Source organism: Felis catus, chromosome X (assembly GCF_018350175.1).
Source record: "Felis catus isolate Fca126 chromosome X, F.catus_Fca126_mat1.0, whole genome shotgun sequence".
Classification (NCBI taxonomy): Eukaryota; Metazoa; Chordata; class Mammalia; order Carnivora; family Felidae; genus Felis; species Felis catus.
The window spans coordinates 25,530,634-25,554,367 of record NC_058386.1 but is presented as its reverse complement, the minus strand read 5'-3'; the positions used below and the strand labels follow the sequence as shown (position 1 = coordinate 25,554,367).

The following is a 23,734-nucleotide window of genomic DNA, read 5'->3' as shown; positions in this document are numbered from 1 at the left end:
TTACCAACAAAAGGCATAATATCATATCAATATCATATCACATCAATATCATATTCCACATTTGATGGTATTTTGGTCTGTCTCATACTCAGTATATTCTTTAGTGAAAAACTCTTTTTTTTAATTTCCTTTAAATTCTCTGCAAATGGCATCCGTGTTCTGCAATTCCATAGTCAGTCTCGTAATAGTGTCATTGCCATTAAATGTTGAGATATTTTTCTTATGATAATAACCCCCACCCCCAAATAGCAAAAACCCATTTATTTTCCTTTAGCTCACTTTCTATTCACTAACAGAGCTAATGTTAACTTGACTGTATAAGTTCAAAGAAAAAAAATATTTTACCTAATGTCACTTTCCCAAACTCGATTTTCATCCAGATCTTCAATAAACTTCTCTCCTTTCATCCAGTAAATTAAAGGACTGACATCTCCACTGTACCCAAAGAAAGCTCTGCAGGTTAGATTAGCTGAGTCGCCTGCAGAGAGAAGAGATGGAAATGTGTTATAAAACTATTTGTACACTCTTATTTTAGGCAAACTGGCAGGTAAAATTTTAATCACTTCATTGATTTAATGAAACATCAACTTAAAATGTTTTCTCAGGTACTTTTAATCTTTGTCAAATGTACAGAATATGTGCTTTTGACAGCTTGTTTAACGAAATGGGAGTTATAAGATTTTGAAGAAGACTGGTTGGCGATTTTATAGAAGGTTCTCCCAGTTAGGCTTGCCCCATGTTTTTTATACGATTAGATTTAGGTTATGAATTGTTGAGAATGATACCAGAGAGGTGATGTGCCTTTCTCAAAGCATGGTATCAGAGGGTACATAATATTAGTAATTACAAGATTTTACAGGGCAGGTGGAAGGGGGTGGGAAATAGAAAGGAAACAAAATCTTTGGATGGGAAAGAAAAGGAACTGCAAATCCAGAATCCCCTAAAAATGTTATTAAAATATTATCACTATATATGGAATAATGTTTTAATTAAGGAAACCGACACATGCTCAGGTAGAAAATCACATTAAAAAACAAATGAACAACTCATGAGAATAAATACTTGGGATTTTTATTAGATGTAAAATCAATGATGCAACTGCAGAGATTAGTTTCGTTCAACATGCTACTCAGGAGACACCGTTGTAATGATCAGTGCAGATTGGTTGACTACTTAATAAGGTAAGTGGAGGTCTCTGACTAAAAGGTGCAAGTGAATATAATGCCTGCAAAAGGAAGGTGTATTTCCAGACAGGTTATGCCATTTTGCAAATACTTGGGTTTAAGGCCTTAGCCAGCATTAGAGAACCGAAATATTCCAGTACACGAGTTAGAAGATCCTGTTGCCTCTAAGTGGAACCAGAAAATGCACGACAAGATAGGGATCTGTAAGGGCTTATTCCAACTTGAATTGGGGCAAGGGAACTCTTAGGGTATACAGAGTGCCAAGGGCAGACTGCCACAAGATGGGCTACTTTGGCATAATGATTCTTTTCTTTTCTTTTCTTTTATTATAATTTTATTTTAGTATTTTTTTAATTTTCTTTTTTCTTAATGTTTATTATTTTTGAGAGAGAGAGAGAGAGAGAGCAAGCAGGGAAGGGGCAGAGAGAGGGAGACACAGAATTGGAAGCAGAGAGCTCTCAGCACAGAATTATTTTATTATTTTTTTAATGTTTATTTTTGAGAGCAAGCGAGCAAGAGAGAGAGAGCAAGCAGGGAAGGGACAGAGAGAGAGGCAGACACATACTCTGAAGCAGGCTCCAGGCTCCAAGCTGTCAGCACAGAGCCCTACGTGGGGCTTGAACCCACGAGCCATGAGATCATGACCTGAGCTGAAGTTGGAAGCTCAACCAACTGAGCCACCCAGGCGCCCCGGCATACTGGTTATTTTAAATAAAAGTTACTTAAGAGACAGACTGTACAAGAAACACATCCAGACAGTCTTCTGTCTCCCTGAAAGCAGGAAATAAATATCCCCTGTGAAAGGTATTCTCCCTGTACCAAAAGGAAAAAAGACATCCTTATCACCAAAGGGAATTTAGAGCTGAGAAGGCTGAGAAAACAATCCTTGTTTTTACCAATGTACAAGTGCAGTCCAAATTCTGTTTGGAATTCCTTACTAATGGAAACTCTCAAAGTTTTTTTGGTCCTGTCAATTCCTCAGAGATTTAATGCCTCTTTGAAAAGTAAAAAACAAACAAACAAACCAAAACCCAAACCAAAAAAACAACTGCCTGCCTTAGTCATTTCTTTAGGAATCAATTTCATTATTGGGCCTTTGTGTGCACATAATAAAACTTTGACTTTTTTCTCCTGTAAATCTGTCTCACATCAATTCTTAGTCCAGCTGGAAGAGCTTGAATGGTAAAGGAAGAATTTTTCCTTCCCCTTAGGTATTACAAGAAGGGCTGAAAACTAGGCCCCAGCAACACATTTGTTGGCATCTGAAGCAAGCAAACTTGCTCGTCTTCATAAATTTTTGAGAAGATTCTAAAGGATCCTGACAACTAAATGCCTTTAAAGTGCAAGGAAGGAGGATCCTAAAGACTGGAAACCTCAGAGTTATGAGTTAATAGTGAACATAGCCGGAAATTGTGCTTATGAGTGATTGCTTGAGTATACCTACTTGCAAATGACATATTTGATAAAGGGTTGGTATCCAAAATATATAAAGAACTTATAAAACTCAACACCCCCCAAAACAAATAATCCAATTAAAGAATGGACAGAAGACATGGATAGACATTTTTCCAAAGAAGACAGACAGATGGCCAACAGACAGATGAAAGGATGCTCAACATCACTCATCATCAGGGAATACAAATCAAAGCTACAATGAGATATCACCTCACACCTGTCAGAATGGCTAAAATTAACAACACAAGAAACAACAGGTGTTGGCAAGGGTGTGGAAAAAGAGGAACTCTGTTGCACTATTGGTGGGAATGCAAACTGGTGCAGGCACTCTGGAAAACAATATGGAGGTTCTTCAAAAAGCTAAAATGGAACTATCAGCAATTGTACTACTAGATATTTCCCCAATGAATAAAAAAAATATTAATTCGAAGGGATACATGCACCCTGATATGTGTGTGTGGTATATATGTACATATACACACACACTGGAATATTGCTCAGCCATAGAAAGAATGAACTCTTGCCATTTACAATGACATGGATGGAGCTAGAGAGTGTTATGCTAAATGAAATAAGTCAGTCAGAAAAAGACAACTACCATATGATTTCACTCATATGAGAGAGAGAGATTGGGAAGTTGCCAGCTGCTTCTGAATGCAATCGGGATAGAGTCAACCTGAGCAGAGCTCTGTTCTGCGAAGAGAGTTTTGAGTGGTTTCTCTTAATTATACCTACTTATGTGGCTGAACAAAAGGCACCATACCCCTTCTCATGCATAGCTATGCTAGGAGGAAAGGACAGCAAGAGTGCCCCTGGGAAGTCAGTCCGGAAGGAAGTGCCAGCTGAAGTCTGGCTCACACCTGAGACTACCCAATTGCCTACGGGTTGGGGAGGAAAACTGTGTCCACCCAGTAAGTACTTTTCTTTTGAGAAATGACAACTAATCACATGAGTGCCAGAGAACTGTGACTTTGGATCCCAAGTATGTATTACCTGTGTGTGAAAGCATGATTAAAGGACTACTGTCCCTCCCTGTTATGTTGAATAAGAACCAAGAGTTGATGGAAATTCATGGGTCAGGGTGGGATCTAGGGAGAGATGATGCACTTCTACCCAAAAGGGCAGAAAGAAATTAAGAAGGGCAGATAGGAAAATAGAAATTAGGAGATTTAGGGAATTACATAGTTAGGAAATAGGAATTAAGAAATTCAAAACAATACGACTGTGTTTACACCTTGGGCGGATGAAGCAGGACACGTCAGTTACATAACAGGTTTTTAGCATGTGAATTTTAGAAGCCGTCCATCCGTGATTCATTTCACATTCTCATGCTTTTTAATGTTATATTCTTTGCTTTAAATTTTCTTCATTTCCACTTCTTCCGAAAGAATGACTTGGCTTTTCTAGAAATAGTCTTTCTGTCTTTTCTTCTCCCATAGCCCTTGGGACATATGTCTGTACTTTATCATAACATATTCCTTACAATACTTGGTTTGTTTGCATGTCTAACCCAGAGGCAGAAATTGTATGTGTATTTACCTTTTACATTACTAGGACCCATTACGGTGTCTTGAATGTGTTAGGAACTCAATACATAATTTCAAATGAATAACCTGCTTAATATCTCTTGTACTTGCATTTCCCCTTGGTTCCTTGTTTTCAAAGCTTCATTTATTAAAGGTTACATGTCTACAGCCTATCTCAAAAGGCCAAGTCTATCTTATAAACCAGTCTTCAACATTGCAAATGCAGAACCTCCTCATTCAGATGTTATTTCACTTGTGGGCTGGAGCCGGTTCATACCAGTAGGAGTCAATGAGTACAATTTTCAGAAATTCTTGTAAGCAGGTTGTTAAACACAGTCATTATTAAAAAATCAAATTATAGAAGCTTACAATTAAATATACTGTATTAAAAACAAAGGTATTAGACATTTAAAGTTCAAAAATTCCAAATTACTTGGCCAGATTCTTCATCGACAGTATGAAGACAGTATTATGTATGGCATAAATATTATATAATAGTTTGCCACCGCACATCTTTCCCCAACTGCACATTTAGTGATCTTATGTTGGTAGCTTGCAATCATGAGCCATGGTGGGAGTATATACCCCAGAAGTTGCCAAATTCTACAATTCAGGTTATGATTTATTGTTTTTGTTGTCTGTCTATACTTGAGGCAACATGGAGAAAATGTTATTAATGTAGATTAAACTTAACAGTGTCAGGCCTACGGCTGTTATATTGGTAAAAGCACAAACATAAAAATATTCCTCTCATATTCAAAAACGATAATTTGATTCAGTAGAGAAGTTGCTTACATCAATGATAAACAAATACAGTTCTGACATATATCTCCAGTGTCTCACTCTTATTTGCCAATGCAAATTAAAGGGTCAAGACCACTTAGATGTCAGAATTACACTTGGAGAACCAATGGTTAAGCATTTACCGGCACACTACTCTCTTTAAAACTGTTCTCTCAAAGAAACTGCACACATGTAAGAAGAATAATTCACATATCAATTTACCCATGTAAATCGTTTTTAGTATAGTCACAGAACCAGGAACACAATCAACTCTAGGAAACTTTCATCCCTCAAAGAAATGTTGACCCAATTGGTCACTAGTCATTTCATCCCAATCTTCCCCAGCCTTCAACAACCACTAATCTACTTCTAATTTCTGCCTCTATGGATTTGCCTATTTTGGACATCTTGTATAGGTGGAATCATACAGTACGTAGCCTTTTTGTGCCTGGCTTCTCATGCTTAGCTTAATATTTTCAAGGTTCATCCATGTTACAGCATTTATCAGTATGTCATTCCTCTTTGTGGCTAAATAATATTCCATTGAATGGGTGTACCATATTTTGTTTATCCATTCATTAGTTGATGGATATTTGAGTTGTTTCCACTCTTTGGCTATAAATAATAATGTTGCTTTGAACACTCCTGTACAAATTTTTGTGTGGACATAAATGATTTCATTTCTCTTGAGTGGAATCTAAAAGTAGAACTTATATCTAAAAGTCAAATTTCTGGGTCATAAGATAATTCTATGTTTAAATCTTTGACGAATTGCCAACCTGTGGATTTCCAAAGTGGTTATTCCATTGTATATTCTGACCAGCAATGTACGAATGAGGGTTTCAATTTCCCCATATACTTGCCAAAACTTATATCTATCTTTTAGATTATAGCCATTCTAGTGAGTGTGAAGTATTATCTTTTTGTGGTTCTTACCATTCATATTAAACCAAAAATTTTTGTTACATATAATTATTATTAATACTCAATGTTGTTCAAAATATAAAAACAATATCAGGATAAAAGGGCTTTTATTAGACCACAGAATGTAATTGTCAACATCATGCCTAAAATGCTTATTTCTCCACCGTTGTGTTGTAGATCCTCTGATGGATTTATAATTTTAGATGAGACTTCATACCAACAGAACAAGTTATCAAGGGCTTACACTCTTTAAGAAAAACTACAAAGAGTTATTTCCAAATGTTTAAAAGTAGACAAATATTAAACAAGAAGTTAATATAAATGGGGCCCACAGGATTATCTCCTTTAAATTCAATACAAGAACACCTATCTGCATCATTTTTATATGAAAATTTCTTTGTAGTTCTGCTACAACAAGACACAAGCAAAAAACAACTGTAAGGTGCTTTAAAAGGATGATAAAAGTATTATTTGAATACAATAAAATTGCACACTTAACCAACTTAAAAGACCTGCTATTTTTACTTTCTTTGAAGAGTTCTTTCTTTCAACCGTCCAAATATAAGAAATATATAACACTCTCAGGGTGCCTAGGTGGCCCAGTTGGTTAAGTGTCTGACTTTTGATTTCAGCTCAGGTCATGACCTCACAGTTCGTGCGTTCAAGCCCTGTGTTGGTCTCCACACTGACAGCGTGCAGCCTGCTTGGGATTCTCTCTTTCCCCCCCTCTCTCTCTCTCACTCTCTCTCTCCCTTCCCTGCTCATGTGTGTGCATGCACGTTCTCTCTCAAAATAAAGAAATGAACTTAAAAAAAGAAATATATCATAGTCTCTTACCAACAAAGTGTCAAAGTTTGGCCTTTTGATATAACACACTTTTGTATTTGTATTACAAAATGTAAACATCTGTACATTTTGAGTTGTTCTATATGCAATTTGAGTTATTCTAAACAGAATCATATAAAAAATATACCCATATCTTGTCAAAAATATGACTCATCATCCCTATAGAACAAATGGAGTGTGGTAATGTGGTAATGCTTAATGAGAGGGCTATCCACCCTCTTAATATATTTGGATGGAATTTCACATCCAGAAAAAATGTCCTGAAGAAACTCAAGAGCCAGAACATGCAAAATAAAAACAACAGAGAACGCAGGCTTAAAGAGCATTAATTCTAAAATTATTAAAAGCTTGCTTATAAAATTTTAAAATGAGACACAGTCTGCCTAATATGAGATTGTAGGACATTCTACCTCAGCACATTGGGACCCTGCGGCAATGAACAAGTGAAGAAGGCAATTCAGGAGAAACAAGTTTTCCTTAATGGGGTAGATTTGGAAGCCTGACATATTTGAGTTTTTTTTAAAGTATATGATTTATAGCAAATTAATGCACTTTTATTTTAGCTAGTTAATGTGATTTTAAATTATTTTTTCTTTAATCTTATTCTCTAGGAGTCGCTGATTTTTATCATACTTTTGTCAGCCTTAAGAGGAAAACCTTATGGTTATCTATGGTCTATGATATCTAAAAATCAACATCATACTAATTTCCATAGTAACCAAAAAGAAAATAATAAAAATCTTATTTACATGAGAACTAAACAACAAATTATAACGAGAGATGGTTGTGGATAAACCACAGAATCATATCAAGTCAGTTTAAAAGTTTTGTGAAATACACACACACACACACACACACACACACACACACACACATACATTTGTACACTTTTGGTTGGAAAAAGTAAATATTTTTGAAGTCTATTCTCAAGCTACATTTTAAAATCTATTTACTCATTTTAAGAGAGAGAAGGAGAGTGCAGAGGGAGGGGGGAGAGAGAGAGAGCGCGAATGACAGAGAATCCCAAGCAGGCTCTGCATTGCCAGGTCAGAGCCTGACTTGGGGCTCGAACTCACTGACTGTGAGATCATGACACATACCATGGGACTGTAACCAGAGCTGAAACCAAGAGTTGGACGCACAAACGACTGAGTCACTTAGGCGCCCCGACAAGCTGTATTTTAGATTTAATGTTACTGCTAAAAAAGAAAATCTAATAAGTTGTAGAATTCAGCAAAATTAATCTGTATTCATTTAGAAATTTAAGTAGATAGCTATTGTCAATAACTATCCTTACAAAAAAGTATAATGATAGTAACAGGGGACAGACAGCATGTGGATGGTCCAAAGAAAGAGCAACATGTATTGACTTTTATATATTTTCTTAAATAAAAAATTGGATATATTTAAGGTGTACAGCATGATTTTATACACAAACATTCACACTCATATAGTGAAATGATTACTACAGTCAAGATAATGAAGATATCATCTCCTCATAGTTAATTTTCTATTTTTTGGGATGAGAGCCCCCGGCATCTACTCTCTTAGTGAATGTCCAGCATTCAGTACAGTATTTTTAACTATAGTCATCATCCTGTACATTAGATCTCTAGACTTGTTCATCTTACATAACTGCAACTTTGTCCCTTTTGACCATCTCGCCCCCCCCCCCCATAACCACTGTTCTACTCTCTCCTTTTATGTACATGTTTTTTTTAGATTCCACATATAAGTGCGATCAGGCAGTTTTTTTCTTCTCTGTCTGGCTTATTTCACTTAATGTCTTCCAGGCTCATCCATGTGGTTGTGCAAATGGCGGGATCTCCTTTTTTTTTAAAATGTTTATTCATTAATTTTGAGAGAGAAGAGTACACAAGCAGGAGAGGGGCACAGAGAAGGTGAGACAGAATCCCAAGCAGGCTCTGCACCATCAGAGCAGAATCTGATGGGGGGCTCAAACTCACAAATCATGAGATCATGACCTGAGCTGAGATGAAGAGTCGGACGTCTAACTGACTGAGCCACCCAGGTGCCCCAGGATCTCCTTTTTAAGGCTGAATAAATTTCACCTCACATATATATATTCTCACAATTGCTCAATCCATTCATCCATCAATGGGCAATTAAGCTATTTCCAATCTTGACTATTGTGAATGGCTAATAGTTATGTGAAAAGGCACTCAACATCATGAATCATCAGGGAAATGCAAATCCAAACCACAATGTGGGGTGCCCAGATGGCTTAGTCATGATCTCAGGATCCTGCAAATTCCACCTCTGGCTCCGTGCTGACAGCACAGAGCCTGCTTGGGATTCTTTCTCTCCCTCTCTCCCTCTGCCCCTTCCTTGCCCTCTCTCTTTCTCTCAAAAATAAAAGAACTTAAACAAAAAAACAAAAGACAATGAGATCTCAGCCCATACCTTTTAGGATGGCTATTATAAAAAAAAAATTAAAAGGTAAAAAATGTTGACAAGAATGTGGAGAAAAGAGAATCCTTTACACTGTTGGTGGGAATGTAAATTGGTATAGACATTACAGAAAAAAAAGTATGCAGTTTCTTCAAAAAATCAAAAACAGAACTATCATATCATCCAGCAATCTCTCTTCTGGGTACATTCCTGAAGGAAATGAAATAACTACCTTGAAGAGATATCTGTACTCTCATGTTTATTGCAAAATGTACTTAAAGACAACAATAAAAATAACATGATTTTTGGCCTTCTGGCAGAGATATGGCTCTTTGGAATCAATTGCAATGCTCAGAAAGGGTACTGGACCTAACTACAGGCAATGAGTTTTCAGAATTGAATTATAATTGGGAAACAAAAATTAATTTCACATGACACAACAAAAAATTGAGATTTGTTAAATATTATTATAAGAAAGATAAACTAGGAGATTATTGTTTTATAAATCTTGGAGGAAAAATCATTTTTAGAATTAGTCTAGAAACTACCAGAAAGTTCAAGATTGACATATTTGAATATATAATTAGTAAAATTTTAGTAGAATGGAAAATAATACAAAGAAAACGAAGACAACAGAGAATGATTATAAATTTTTCTTTATTGTATTTGTTATCTAATGTATGTCTGAGTATGTTTTCAATTAAAAACAAAAAGCAATAAAGAACTTTTAGCACAATGCCGAAAAGGTCATTAATAGATTAATATTCCAGATATTCAACTTGAAAACTATCACAGCCAGATTTAAAAACAATTAAGTTTATTTATTTTTTTAGTGATTTCTACACCCAACATAGGGCTCAAACTCATGACCCTGAGATCAAAAGTTACATGCATTTCCGACTGAGCCAGCCAGGCCCCTCAGCCAGATTTTGATAGCAACTTGAGGAAAGATTGTTAGTATTGCAACTCCTAATGCTACCATTAACCTTGTTCATTTCTGTAATTTTCCATTAACTTTCAGGCCATATTTGTTATACTCCCATATCTTCAACAGTATCAGTTAGTTTAGACAAATATGGCTTCAGACTTTACTTTTTTTGCTTACTTTACTTAAGCCAGTGAATCTCAAACTTACTGCCAAAAATCTGACCCATCCCCAACCAGGTATTGACTCAGCAAGTGTGGAGGGTTACAAGGATTTTCATTTTTAATAAGTACTCCCAGGTGATTCTCTTGTGAGCGGTGACAGTTAACTGTCTGGAACAATTTCTTCTTACCTTGGACTTTGTTTAAAGTGGAATTGGGGCTCAGAAAAGAAACCAGATTGAAAAACATTTAGGCAGGGCCCTCAGGCAGGAAGCAGGGACAGGGAGGCTGGGGAAGAGGAAACAGGGTTCATAATAATGACAGTGGTGGGTAGAGAGGTAGCAGTGTAGACAGAGATGTGTCTGACTGGCTCCCTGATAACCTAATCCAAGCTACTGAAATACATTCTCCTTCCTAAGGAATGTAGGAAAGAAAAATTGTGTTTCCGTGGAAAATTACTCATTTATCTACTGCACACCTTTCTGAGTTATCAGATGCCAGCTCTTCACTGCCTTTAGCTATTTTTCGACTCTGTAAATTGTAAGTAACTGATATGTAAATTCTCTCAGGTCTGGTAGTGATTTAATTGACTTCATTTTCCCTCTGCTCTCTTAGCTCCTTCCCACCCCCAACCCAGAGAAAAATCAATTTCGTCTCGAGTTGGAATTCATGTCAACATTCCTTTACTCTGCATGAATCTGCTATTTTGACTTTACCTTGGGGCCGGTCATAACATCTGCCTGATTTCTTCGTATCATACAAGCAAAATTTCTTTAACATGTATTCATTCTTATATCTGTACGAAGGTCATGATTGTAAATTTTTCTGGAAGTTATCTGTTAACAGGAATACAATGCTTGCCTCATTGCTTATCACTGCCATTGAAATAATCAACATATTATATTTACATATACATGATCTGTCTCTGACATTTGTTTGATTCCTGAAAGATGTTACGGACATTCTCCTTATTCTTTTTTTCAAATATAATAATCGGCCACAGAATTTTATTTTTACTCTGTTGAAGTTCGGACTCTTTAACTTGTTACCAAGAGAAACTCCATCTTTTCTGTCGTGTGCTCTGTAATTTGCTGTAACATGAGATTTCTGATAAGGCAATCCTAGCCTGCGATTCAGAGTCGAGAACCACAGCTCTTCCTCATCCTCAACCACTTAGATATTGAAAAAACACCTTCAGTCTCTTCTCTGAAAGCCAAGTGATTGTGCTAATACTATTTACTACACTTAACCAGAAACACAGGAAATTAGCATCAGAATTCCACAAGTCACAGAGAAGGGAGAGACACATTAATTGAATTGTCCTCTCCATTTTGTTTCTTTGTTTTCCTTCAAATAATAGCAGAAAACTTTAACCCATGGCGTGGGGAGCCAAACGCATCAAATGTATCAGGCAGCCAGGGCCGGAATCCTGAAGATAAAGGTATTCTTGCGGTCTCAAGGTGATACCGGTAGAAGCTACAGTAAAATGCACTAAATGCTTCTGCTGCCTTTTTGGTCGAAAGGTGCCCTGTCAGCTCAATCTTACCCGGTTCAGAAGGAAGCACTCGAAAATTGATCATGAAAAATCGTTTGCTATCTAAAATAAGAACAATGCTTGTCATATGGCAGGCTTTCAAGTAGGCCAATGTGAGGAGGCCTGAGAGGAAAAATAGTATGTTTTCCCTTCAACCAGGGGATTCTAATCGGCAGCAGGGACACTTGTTATTTAGGGCAACCTTCTAATTAGGTATCCTCTGACCATTTCTAACACTGCTGAGATCAGAGATTCTCTCTCCACTAGAGGACACTCTCTAACACTGGGAAAAAAAAACCCAAAACCCCAATACCTCCCCTTTTTAATTAAAAGAAAATTTCTTCTCTAATTAAAAAGCATCAATATCCAGAGGTCTTACTCCGAATCAGGCAATAGTGAGCATTTTGTTCTTTTTTTTTTCTTTGCCATGTGTCAAACACCATTTATTTTCTCATTTAATCATCAACACATCTTGATTCCCAGGAAATTAATATATCCTGGCTTAGTTGAGAATGAACTGGTCAAGGTCTCCCATATGGACAGAAAATTCTGTGGAGAGGAATAAGAAATCTAGCCAGTGGATTCTCAAATTTTCTGGGAGGTGTGTACAACAGAATCAGACATTCTTTTATACTTTATGTACATATTTTATGTACATAAAGTTGTGATTTGTAAGGGGGGGTTGTTTTTGTTTGTCCATTGTTCCTTTTTCTGGTAAACAAAATCCCCAATTCCACCCTCCTCATGTAAGAGAACTGCTTTCCTAAGTGTCAGCCAATTACAGTACCCTGTCCTCTTGGGTACAGTGATTGAGATCAGTGTGTAGCCAGTGGTTGGCTACAGGGGTTGACATATGACCCAAATGGCACCAATGATAATTCCTCCCTATTTCAACAGGAGGGACAAGACCATTCTTTTAAAAAATCCAGGTAAAACTGGTATATGACATTATATAAGTTTCAGGTGTACATTCAAATTGGACATCTGTATACACTATAAAGTGATCGTCACTGAAAGTCTAGTTACCATCCATCACTATATGATGAATATCCATCATCCATTTAGCTCTCCCATAACCTCTGTCCCCTCTTATGACCACAATTTCTTCTCTGTCTCTATAAGTTTGTTTGTTTTATTTGTTCATTTGCTTTGCCTTTTTTGATTTCACATATGAGTAAAGTGATACAGTATTTGCCTTTCTCCATCTGACTTAATTCACCTAGCATAATACCCTCAAGTTCCATCCAAGTTGTTACAAATGGCAGGATTTCATTCTTCTTTATAGCTGTGTAGCATTATATACACATAGCATTACATATATATATATATATATATATACACACACACACATATATATAGCATTATATATATGTAGCATTATATATAGATATATCTATCTCTATCGATATATATATATATAATATATAAATATATATATATATATTATATATATAAAATCTATTGATGGGCACTCAATCTTCTTAAATTTACTGAGAATTGTTTTGTGGCCTAACTTGTGATGTATCCTGGAGAAGGTTCCATGTGCACTTGAGAAGAATGCATATTCTGCTGTTTTTAGATGGAATGTTGTATCTATGAAGTCCATGTGATCTAACGTGTTGTTTAAAGCTAACATTACCTTATTGATTTTCTGTCTAAATGATCTAACCAATGATATGATGGAAGCAGGGTGTTAAAGTCCCCTACTATTATTGTATTGATGTCAATATCTCCCATTAGGTACATTAATATTTGCTTTATATATTTTGGTGCTTTCATGTGGGTGCATATATATTTATAAACCTTATCTTCTCTTGCTAGATGGACCCCTTTATCATTATGTAATGACTTTGTTTTTTTTATTAGTCTTTGTTTTAAAGTCTATTTTGTCTGATAAGCGTATATCTACACCACTTTTCTTTAAAAAAATTTTTTTAATGTTTATTTATGTTTGAGAGAGAGAGAGACAGTGAGCAGGGGATGGGAAGACAGAGAGGGAGATACAGAATATGAAGCAGGCTCCGGGCTCCAAGCCATCAGCACAGAGCCCGATGTGGAGCTCGAACTCACAAACCGTGAGACCATGACCTGAGCTGAAGTCAGATGCTTAACCGACTGAGCCACCCAGGTGCCCCTACACCATTTTCCTTTTTGTTTCCATTTGCATGTAATATCATTTTCCATCCCTTCCATATCTTCACTTTCAGTCTGTGTATGTCCTTTCGTAGTAAGTCTCACATAGGCAACATGTAGATGGATCTTGTTTTTTATTTTTATTTTTTTAAATTTTTTTTCAACATTTATTTATTTTTTGGGACAGAGAGAGACAGAGCATGAACGGGGGAGGGGCAGAGAGAGAGGGAGACACAGAATCGGAAACAGGCTCCAGGCTCTGAGCCATCAGCCCAGAGCCCGACGCGGGGCTCGAACTCACAGACCGCGAGATTGTGACCTGGCTGAAGTCGGACGCTTAACCGACTGCGCCACCCAGGCGCCCCAGGATCTTGTTTTTTAAATTCATTTAGCCACTCATGTCTTTGGATTGGAGAAGTTAGTCCATTTACTTGTAAAGTCATTACTCATAAGGTATGTACTTGTTGCCATTTGGTTCATTTTTGTTCATTTGGTTGTTTTCAACAACCTCTGTTCCTTTCTTTTCCTCTTTCTCTCTCCTCTTAGGGTGTGATAGCTTTCTTTAGTGTTACATTTTGTTTCCTTTCTTATTTTCTTTTGTGGTTTTACTGTAAGTTTTTGCTTTGTGGTTAACATAACATTTGTGCATAACACCCTCGGTGTATAATGGGTGGTTTTAAGTTGATAGGAAGTTAAATTTGAACACATTCCAAAACTTACATTTTGGCTCCCCACCTTTTGCTTCTTTTTATTGTATGCATCCCTGCATTGACTTTTGTAGTTTTAGTTACTTTTACTATTTTTGTCTTTTAAGGCTCATACTTGCTTTAAAAGTCACTGATCCACTGTCTATACTATGTATTTACCTTTTCCAGTGAGAGTTTTATATTTGTACTGTTTCTTGTTCTTAGTGCCATTTCTTTTCAGCTTAAAGAAGTTCCTTTTACATTTCTTATAAGGCCAGTTTAGTGGTGATGAAGTTCTTTAGTTTTTGTTTATCTGGAAAACTCTTAATTTCCCCTTCAATTCTGAATGATAACCTTTCTGGGTAGAGAATTCTTGGTTGAAGGTTTTTTCCTTTCAGCACTTTGAATATTTCATGCCACTCTTTTCAGGCCTGCAAAGTTTCTGCTGAAAAAAATCCGCTGACAGCCTAACGGGCTTTCCTTTGTATGTAATAATTTGTTCTCGTGCTGCTTTTAAAATATTCTCTTTATCTTTAGCATTTTAATTACACTGTGTCTTGGTGTGGATCTCTTTGCATTTGCCTTTTTTGGAAATCTCTGGGCTTCCTGGACCTGGACATCTCTATCCTTCCCCAGATGAGGGAAATTTTCAGCCATTACTTCCTCAAATAAGTTTTCTGGCCCTTTCTCTTTCTTTTCTCCTTCTGGGATACCTAAATGTGAATATTATTCTGCTTGATGTTTCCTCAAAAGTCCCCTTAAGGTTTCTTTACTTTTTAAAATTGTTTTTTTGTTTTTCTGCTCTGTCGAGTGAGTTCCATTGTTTTGTCTTCCAGCTTGATGATCCATTCTTCTGTTTCATCCAGTCTACTGTTGAACTCCCCTAGTGCAATTTTCAATTCAGTTATTGTATTATTCAGTTCTGTAACTTCTGTTTGGTACTTTATTATATTTTCTATCTCTGTTGAAGTTCTGACTGTGTTCATCTACTCTCCCGAATTTGGTGACCATTTTTTGAGCATTACTTTGAACTCTTTATCAGGTAGATTGCTTATCTGTGTTTCTTTTAGGTCTTTTTCTTTGATTTTCTCTTGATCTTTCATTTGGAGCATATTCCTCTGTCTCCTCATTTTGCCTCTGTCTCTGTGTTTGTTTCTATGTATTATGTAAATCAGCTAACTCTTCCAGCCTTGAAGGAATGTTCTTGTGCAAAAGATGTCCCACGGCTCAAAAGTGCTACCCTCCCTCGCCACCACAGCCAGGCACTCAAGGGGTGTCCCCTGTTTGAGCTGCATGTGCCCACCTGCTATAGTGAAGCCATGGCTGTGGTGCAGGGGTGAATGGGGCTCTTTCCCAGCCCAGATAACACACAGCTGTGATTCGGGGGTGGGCAGGGCCCTCAGTGGGTCTCAGTGGCCCTTTGGTGCCAACAAGTCAGTGGGGAGAGTTCCAAAATGACACCTGCTAGCACCAGCATTATCAAGTTAGAATGAATTCAGAAAAATGATGCCCAGTGATCTAAAACGTCACTTGCTATTGTCTCTGTCTCTTGAGAGAATGCCATAAAATTTCTGTCTCCCTGGCAGAGAGTTTAAGATTAGTAAGTGGGTCTTCTTCACATATGGTCTAGGTGCTTTGCAAGCTCGTGTTTTGACCTGGGTCCCTTGGCAAGTGAGTCTGTGTGTGAGCCCCTTAAGAGCAGATTTGCTCCTCTCTACAGTTCTATGATTTTCCTGCATATAATCCCCATTGTTTTTCAAAGCCAGGTGTTTCGGTGGCTTATCTCTTCTGTGCAGTATCTATAAGTTGGGGTGTTTGATGTAGAGCACACACTGCTTGCTTCTCAGGGGAAAAGTTCCATATTTTTGAGATCTCTTCTGATTGTGGATTGCCATGCCTGGGGTGGGTGCTTTTTGGTGAAACCCAGTCTTTGCCTTTCTTACCTGTTTTGATGCTGATCTTTTTTATCTTTTGTTGTGGACGCTCTGTTTGTAAAGTTTTCAGGTCTTTTTTTTTTGCAGGAAATTATTTCATGTGTACTTGTAAATTTTTTGTATCCATGGGAGAAGGTGAATTCGGGACCTTCTTTGCCACCACCTTGAACCCTCTCCTCAAGAGCATTCTGTTCTTAAATAAGATGTTGAATAGTAGGGTGATCTTAATTTCATTTGCACCAGTAATCATGCATATTAAAATTATTGCATGATCATGGTAAAGATAAATGTTTTGCCAGATTCTCCATTTAAGGTAAAAGCGAAGCAGTTTACAGAACATATTTATCTTTTGTCATTGGTCACACTGAATGGCTCCTCTTCTGGAAAGCTGTATTCAGAAATGAAGAATCTCCACCGCCAACCACCACTGCCACACACACACACACACACACACACACACACACACAGACAAACAAAGAAAGTTCCCTTGGAACTTCCTCAAGATGCTTTACCCAAATAAGTATCGAGACCTATGGTACATAATAATTGCCAGTATCTAACAATCTAACTAGATTGTTCTCCGGAAATCAGAGATTTCTCCAAGGATTCCAAAAGAAAGGAAAGAAGTGCAAGAGATAGATTATATCGAGCTCATAGATGAGGATGTTATTCGTGCAAGATGTAACAATGTCTGCTCAAATGTCAAGAGAGCAAAATCACAGAAAAACTAGTCAGACACTTTTAAATTTGCTAACCACATTTTAGCTGTATCGTCAGATTTCTTGATGAACATTTATTTTCTACTATCTTACAGCATATTTCTGTAGCTTTTCAGAAGAAAGCAACTTATTTGGTGGGGAATAGATTACAAGAGGATCTAAGTAGCCACAAACAATTTGAAACTCACAAAAGGTTACCAATTATTACTATTACTAGTATTACTATTATTATGGGACTTACACTTTTCTATAAGTAATGACTTGCAGTTCATGCATCCATTTAGACCAAATTATTCTCTTCAGGAACCTGAGGGCTGCATATAGGGATTTGTATAAATTGATGAGGATATTTCCCAAACTAATAAGATGAAGAGAGACAGTGGCAAAACCCTTCCAGTATGATGGGAAAATCTCATGCATTTGAAAGGAAAAGGTGTACAAATGGGAATATTATTACTGCATTGTGTTTTGATAGTTCAAAGATGCTTGTAAGGACTCAAATTGTAGCTTTTGATGGCTGCCTTTTACCTGCACAATACAAAAGTTTATGGCATCCAGAACAATCAGTGGACACCAGGCTAAAGAAAGGAACTCATCAAGCGTCAGTTAACATCTGGTGCCCTCTGATGACCTCACCCCTGGAAAAGTGTGATGTTGCAACTGCGTGTTGAGAAGATGGGTATTAGATAAAACGAGGACACTGGTGAATGCTTAGGGGAAAATGCTCAACTGCCAGGAAATGGATTTGCTCAAAAAGATTATTCAGAAATTCTTGGTGATAAAGGAAAGGAAGTAGGGCCATTTTTTTGGATATTTTAAAAACTGGATTGAAATATGCATAATATAAAATTTACCGTCTTAGTCATTTTTAAGTAAAGAAGAAAGTAGGGCCATTTTTGCCCATCAGTTGAAGAGTGGATAGAAGAAGTGACTTGTGGGCTGCTTTCTGGCAAAGACATCAGAACTGCAGATAATTTTGTGCATTTCTAAAACTGTTTTGAGTCATTCACAAAGTAGACTTTCGTTTTTTGTAATGCAGACATTTTTAAGTTTTTATTGCAGAGCCCTTACCAATCTCAAGTTTTGGGCATTGCATTTTGATAAGACAACTACTTTATTTTTGCTCCATTAACTACATATTCACTACACTAAATTCCTCACTGCTTCCTTTAACTCTTGTGATGCTTATTCCATTTTTAGGCTTCAATTATACTTAAATCAGCCATTAACAAACATAGAGAAAGCATTTATCTGTGGGTCAGTGATCAGCAAATTCTTTACACTTCAGTATAACAAGCAGTTGACACAAGAGAAAAGAAAACAGAGGGGGAGGTAGATGAGGAATATGAAAAGAAGGAGGAAAGAAAGAGATATTAGTGATGATGGTGAAGGGTATCAACATGTCCCCAAAAGCTTATTCAAATGTAACTTTTACACATAGGTTGCTGTTGTCCTTTTGAACACGCCGTGTCCTAACATTGCCTTCATTTTTCACATGTGCTTAATCTGTTTTCTCAAAACCCTGGCTTTTACCTACTAAGGGAGAGATCACTAAATGCCTCCCCGTGTCTATTATCCCTCTTTCTTTTAGTAATATAACCCCCAAAGTTTTGGCCAGGCACGGGGCCACAGCTATAGATGATATTTCCACGCTTGCCTCACAGGTAGATAAGCCATGTGACTGAGATTGGGCCAATGAGATGGGGGAAGAGATGTGACTGAGATTGGGCCAATGAGATTGGGCCAATGAGATGTGTACGATCTCCTTTACGTACAGTCTCCTTTATGATCATCCTCATGCCCTAGACTTTTATTTTTCCTTTTCCTGTAGGCTCAAAAGCAGTGAACTAGTTTCTACCATATATATGAAGACAAAATGGTGGAGCAACAAGATGTAAGGAAACTGGCTCGGTCCCTGAATGACTTAACGGAACAGAATCACTCCACCAGACAGGGCTACTCTCTACTGGTCTATTTAATGAGAGAAAATAACTTCTAATTTATTGAAGACATTGTATTTTGGGGATTTGTTACTCGGCTTAGGCTGTGCCCAAACAGTATCTCTAGAATGTACTTTTGTCACGTTGTCTGCCAGGTTGCAGTGTGGCAGGATAAACGTCATGGCATTATACTAATTTGATCCACTCAGTGTTATAGACAAGAGCCATTTACCTCTTGCTGTCCTCTAATCATTTCCCACAGTACCTAAGTACAGAATGAAGAAACAGAAAAATACAAAACCCTGATTTGAGAAAGAAAGCACGAAGTTAGGAATGAGTCTTCTTTTCAGAAAGAACTTAGATTTAATTAGAGGAGAACTCTAAGGCATTAGCTTTCATTTATTTAAGGTTAATTCAGTCAATAGCATCTGCTCTAAAACACATATAGTACCTGTGACTTTAAAAGGGGATTTTGTTTTGCTGTTTCTTATGTGGCCTGGTTACACTAAAATGGAAGGTCCAATTCAAATTGCGTTTTGCTTTATCTCTATTTTTTTTATATCTGTGAGCTTTAACGAGACACCCTGCCCCTTCCCCAAGTGTCCTAATACTCAAGGTCTTAAAGGGAAAATTGAGATACACACAAAGCCTTCTTTTCTTATGTTTTAAAAAACATAAGCCATAATTCTGAGGTTTATGTGGCTTTGAAGGTTAATGAAATATTCTTCAGGAAGTTTCATAAGCTAATGAAACATGGCTAGTGTAGGACATAATGATAGCTCATGCATGATGTTTATTATTTAAAAGGTAAATGCACATTCAGTGAACTCACTGTTGTATGTTCTCTTCGTTCCTGCCTCGAAGGCCTTTCGTTGTGAGCATTGTATTAAAAGTATTCAGTGTAACTGCTGATGTTTCATACAGTGGTTTGCTCTGCGTGTCTCTTCTCCACAGCGACTTAATAAAATGCTTCTGAAAGCTTCTGAGCCCAAAACACACTACACGGCTTATTTTTTGGTCCACATTCCATAGAAGGAGAAATGATAGTAGCGTGAACTGCCATGGAAGCAGTTTAAACGATTGAAACTCAAAATGGGAGGGAATTTTCGGTGCCGAGTTAATCAGGAAGTTTTAGAAGTTGATAGCATTCATACATATTTTTACTACTTAAAAAAATTTAACATAATTTTTCATTTCTAGTCTATGAGCAAAGCTGTTTCGTTCAGTTCTTCTCATTCTTGAAAAATATATGTTATTTCTCTTTGGAATCTGTATCTTCCCTCGCAATCCATTCTCCTGTTGGCCTCTTAAAAGACACTAACTAGAAAGTAGCCCTGCTCTTGTAACTTTCAGCCTTCTTTTCTGATCAAAGAACCTCGGGTTCACAAGACATTTTCCTCCTCGTGTTTAAAAGTATTTTTATTTTATTTTTTTTTAACATTTATTTATTTTTGAGAGCGCGCGCGCGAGAGAGAGAGAGGGCGGGTAGGGGAGGGGCAGAGGGAGGGAGACACAGAATCTGAAGCAGGCTCCAGGCTCTGAGCTGTCAATACACAGCCTGATGTGGGGCTTGAACTCAGGAACCACGAGATCATGACTTCAGCCGAAATCGAATGTTTAACTGACTGAGCCACCCAGGCACCCCTAAAAGTGTTTTTATTAACTCTAAACGTGCAATTTCTGGAGAAGCTGTGACGTTCTTCTTAATTTTTTTCCTTCTTTTGGGGTTCCCGGTCTTACTTTCTATAATTTTATCCTTATGGTGTTATTTTTATTCCTGGCCTTTATACTAAACTGGGATCTTATTAAAAACTCACTCACACACAGAATCCAATAATAGACAGACTAGGTACTCTTCTGTGAGCTCTTCAGAGGGTTTTCATATGGCTTTTAATCACGAGTGCTGTGCACAAGGCTTATGAGACACATTGATCTAGAAGGTTTATAACCGTCGAGATGTCTTTAATAAAAGGGATTGTAAAGTAGCCTCTGAGACATGTCAGCATCTAATAAAGGTTATCATTTGAAAGTATCTTTACAGGTTTCTTACCTAAAGAAGGTATATGATTTTCTGAAGTCTATTTTTGTGCACATCACTATTATACTGTGATTTTTTGTGTTCTAATATTAGCAACTCTCTATGTGGAAAGTTGGAGAAGTAAATGAAAATAACTGAGTCTTCTTGTCTATAGAAAAGGACCAATCATATCATTTCATAAAGATGAATACTTTCTCTAACATATTTATAGAATAATTTACATTACTGGTGTTCTATCTGTCATAATATTAAGAAGCTTGCTTTTCCCCTTAGCACTTGAATCTTGTGGGGGAATACTTTTTAGTATGTCTAATTCACACAGGTAAAACTCTGGCAACTTTCACGAAGCCTAAAATAAAGGAAAGACTAAAGCCATTTGTTCATATCCAGATGATGTCTCATACATTCTAACTCGTTGGTGCTAGCTGTTGGGATGCCCTGTATTTAAAAGTTAATGGCAACTTTTGCTGACTGGATGTGCATTCTGAATCAAACACTATCTTGGATTAATGAAAAAACTCATTGATCTGATAAACTTAATCGATCCAATACTTTAATTTACCACGGCCATGAGCATCACATAGTAAAGAGATTGTGATAACAAAATTAAGACAAAACTAATAAAGTTATCAAACATAACCAGTTCTTATGAGCAGAAAATTGCAATTCTGAAATATTACTTAATTAGCAATTTTTTAACCACTATTTAGTCAAATTTATGCTTGTGACATTCTCATCTGAAGTAGGAAAGAGACCCTTAAGATTCCATGGATGAAGCTTTAAAGCACTTTTGACACATCTTGGTTATTCCTTTCTTGTCTTCTTTATATCTGTCTTTGTTTTCCAAAATTTATACGATGTGAAAATATTACTCTTATAATTTCGGAAAAAATAAATATTGCATTAAAACGTCACCATATATTCTACTTCAAGACAGCACAACAGACCATCTTCCTCCACCACCTCCTCTTTCCAACAGTCTAGGGTCATAGAAGGCTCTTGGAGAAACAACTCTCCCTCAGCCAAGATCAGTTCTGTATATTTAGAGTTACAGAAAATACCATTGTAGACACTATTGGTTAGTGATACTCCTTGGAAACACAGCAGTAACAAAATAAGTATTGGAAGAGACATCTTTCTCATGCATAGTTAGGGACCGTGTGGGTTTCCTCAACATCTTTCTTTCCACCAACATCTTACTCCAAAAACAGGGGTTTGGGACAGTAGGAATGAAACCTTTCCACTTAGAGTTTTTCATGGCAATACATAAGGTTATAACCTACAGCAATATGTGCTCTTTTTGGAGAGCTGGAGAAGAGTTGTAAACGGTACTTATGCTCTCCCCTATATTTAGGCCAACACAGTCACGTTCGTTTGTTCAACTACTCTTAAAATTTTCAGAGAGCCTCCTATTCTCACTGTAATAATCAATATTATCCATCTTAGAAAAACAGTCTCTGAAAAAAAGGTGGAAAGGGGACACTTCTTTTCAATATTGGGAATGGCTGTTTGGGATGGGAGATAGTATAGAGGTAAAGTGAGTAAATTCATCAGACCATAATCCCTTGGTTTACCTAATCTGTACACACACATGTGAGCAATGCTCTTGGAACAAGTGTGAGGATAAACAAGTCGATTCAATGGTCCCATCCTCTGATTTCTACATTACTTCCTTCACTTATCCTCCAAGTGCCAGCATGTTCATGACATGACCACGATGGCATGGCACGATGACAGAGACCCCTTACTCTAGCACCCACAAAGGCTTGCCATCTTTGAGAGCGCACATAGTGATAGCTTAGTAATGTGCTGATTTGGCTAGGTTGAACTGCATTTTCCAGAATTCCATTTTCTTGTATGTATCCTGTGAGGGTAAGCCATCAGAGAGATTCTCTCATACCAGTGGAAGGATGGAAGGGAAGCAGCAGCCATTTTGGTGCGTGTGTGTGTGCATGTGTGTGCACATTCTCACTGATAGGCCAACCCACTTTGCTGGCATGAAGTAGCAGTTGGACCTGAAATGGCTTTTTCCCTGGATCTTCCTTCAGTACATCTGACTCCTAGGCTAGAAGGTGTATATGTTTAGCTCTATGATGAAGGGCCCTGGCTCATTCTTGGTGCTAAGGTCAGAGGCAACAAGGGCTGACATGGATTTCAGTCTATTCAGTGGAGGTCAAGTCTGCTCATAATCTTCTTACTTGACTGCATGTCCCGGAAAGTGCAAGCCCAGTTCATACTCAAGGTTTTCTACCCTGCTCATCATCTTCTATTCCCGACAGCCTGCTTGTGAACTTTAGACTTCAGCATTAAATGCAGAGCCAGTCAAGTGGAGACTACTTAGTCCCCATAATTGTGTAAACCAATTCTCTGCAAATAAATAAATTTATGTTTATAAACATATATATGTATGTATAGGTATTTTATGTTTGGCTGTTCCTTCTCACACTACGAATACATGGGTGGGTTCATATGTATCAAGGACTTTAATGTCTTTACCGCCCACATTCTACTGATCTCCAAATCTAAATCTTTCA

The 23,734-nt window shown here is 37.2% G+C and overlaps 1 protein-coding gene across 3 annotated transcripts in view; it reads right to left on the bottom strand.

Moving 5' to 3' along the window:
• The window catches only part of IL1RAPL1 (interleukin 1 receptor accessory protein like 1), a 1,343,469-nt gene that overhangs the window by 50,334 nt on the left and 1,269,401 nt on the right, over positions 1-23,734 (bottom strand). For all 3 annotated transcript variants that reach the window (XM_045050816.1, XM_045050814.1, XM_045050815.1), the window contains one exon: positions 346-478. In XM_045050816.1, coding sequence (XP_044906751.1) covers positions 346-478 — 133 coding nt within the window. The remainder of the gene's footprint in view (positions 1-345; positions 479-23,734) is intronic.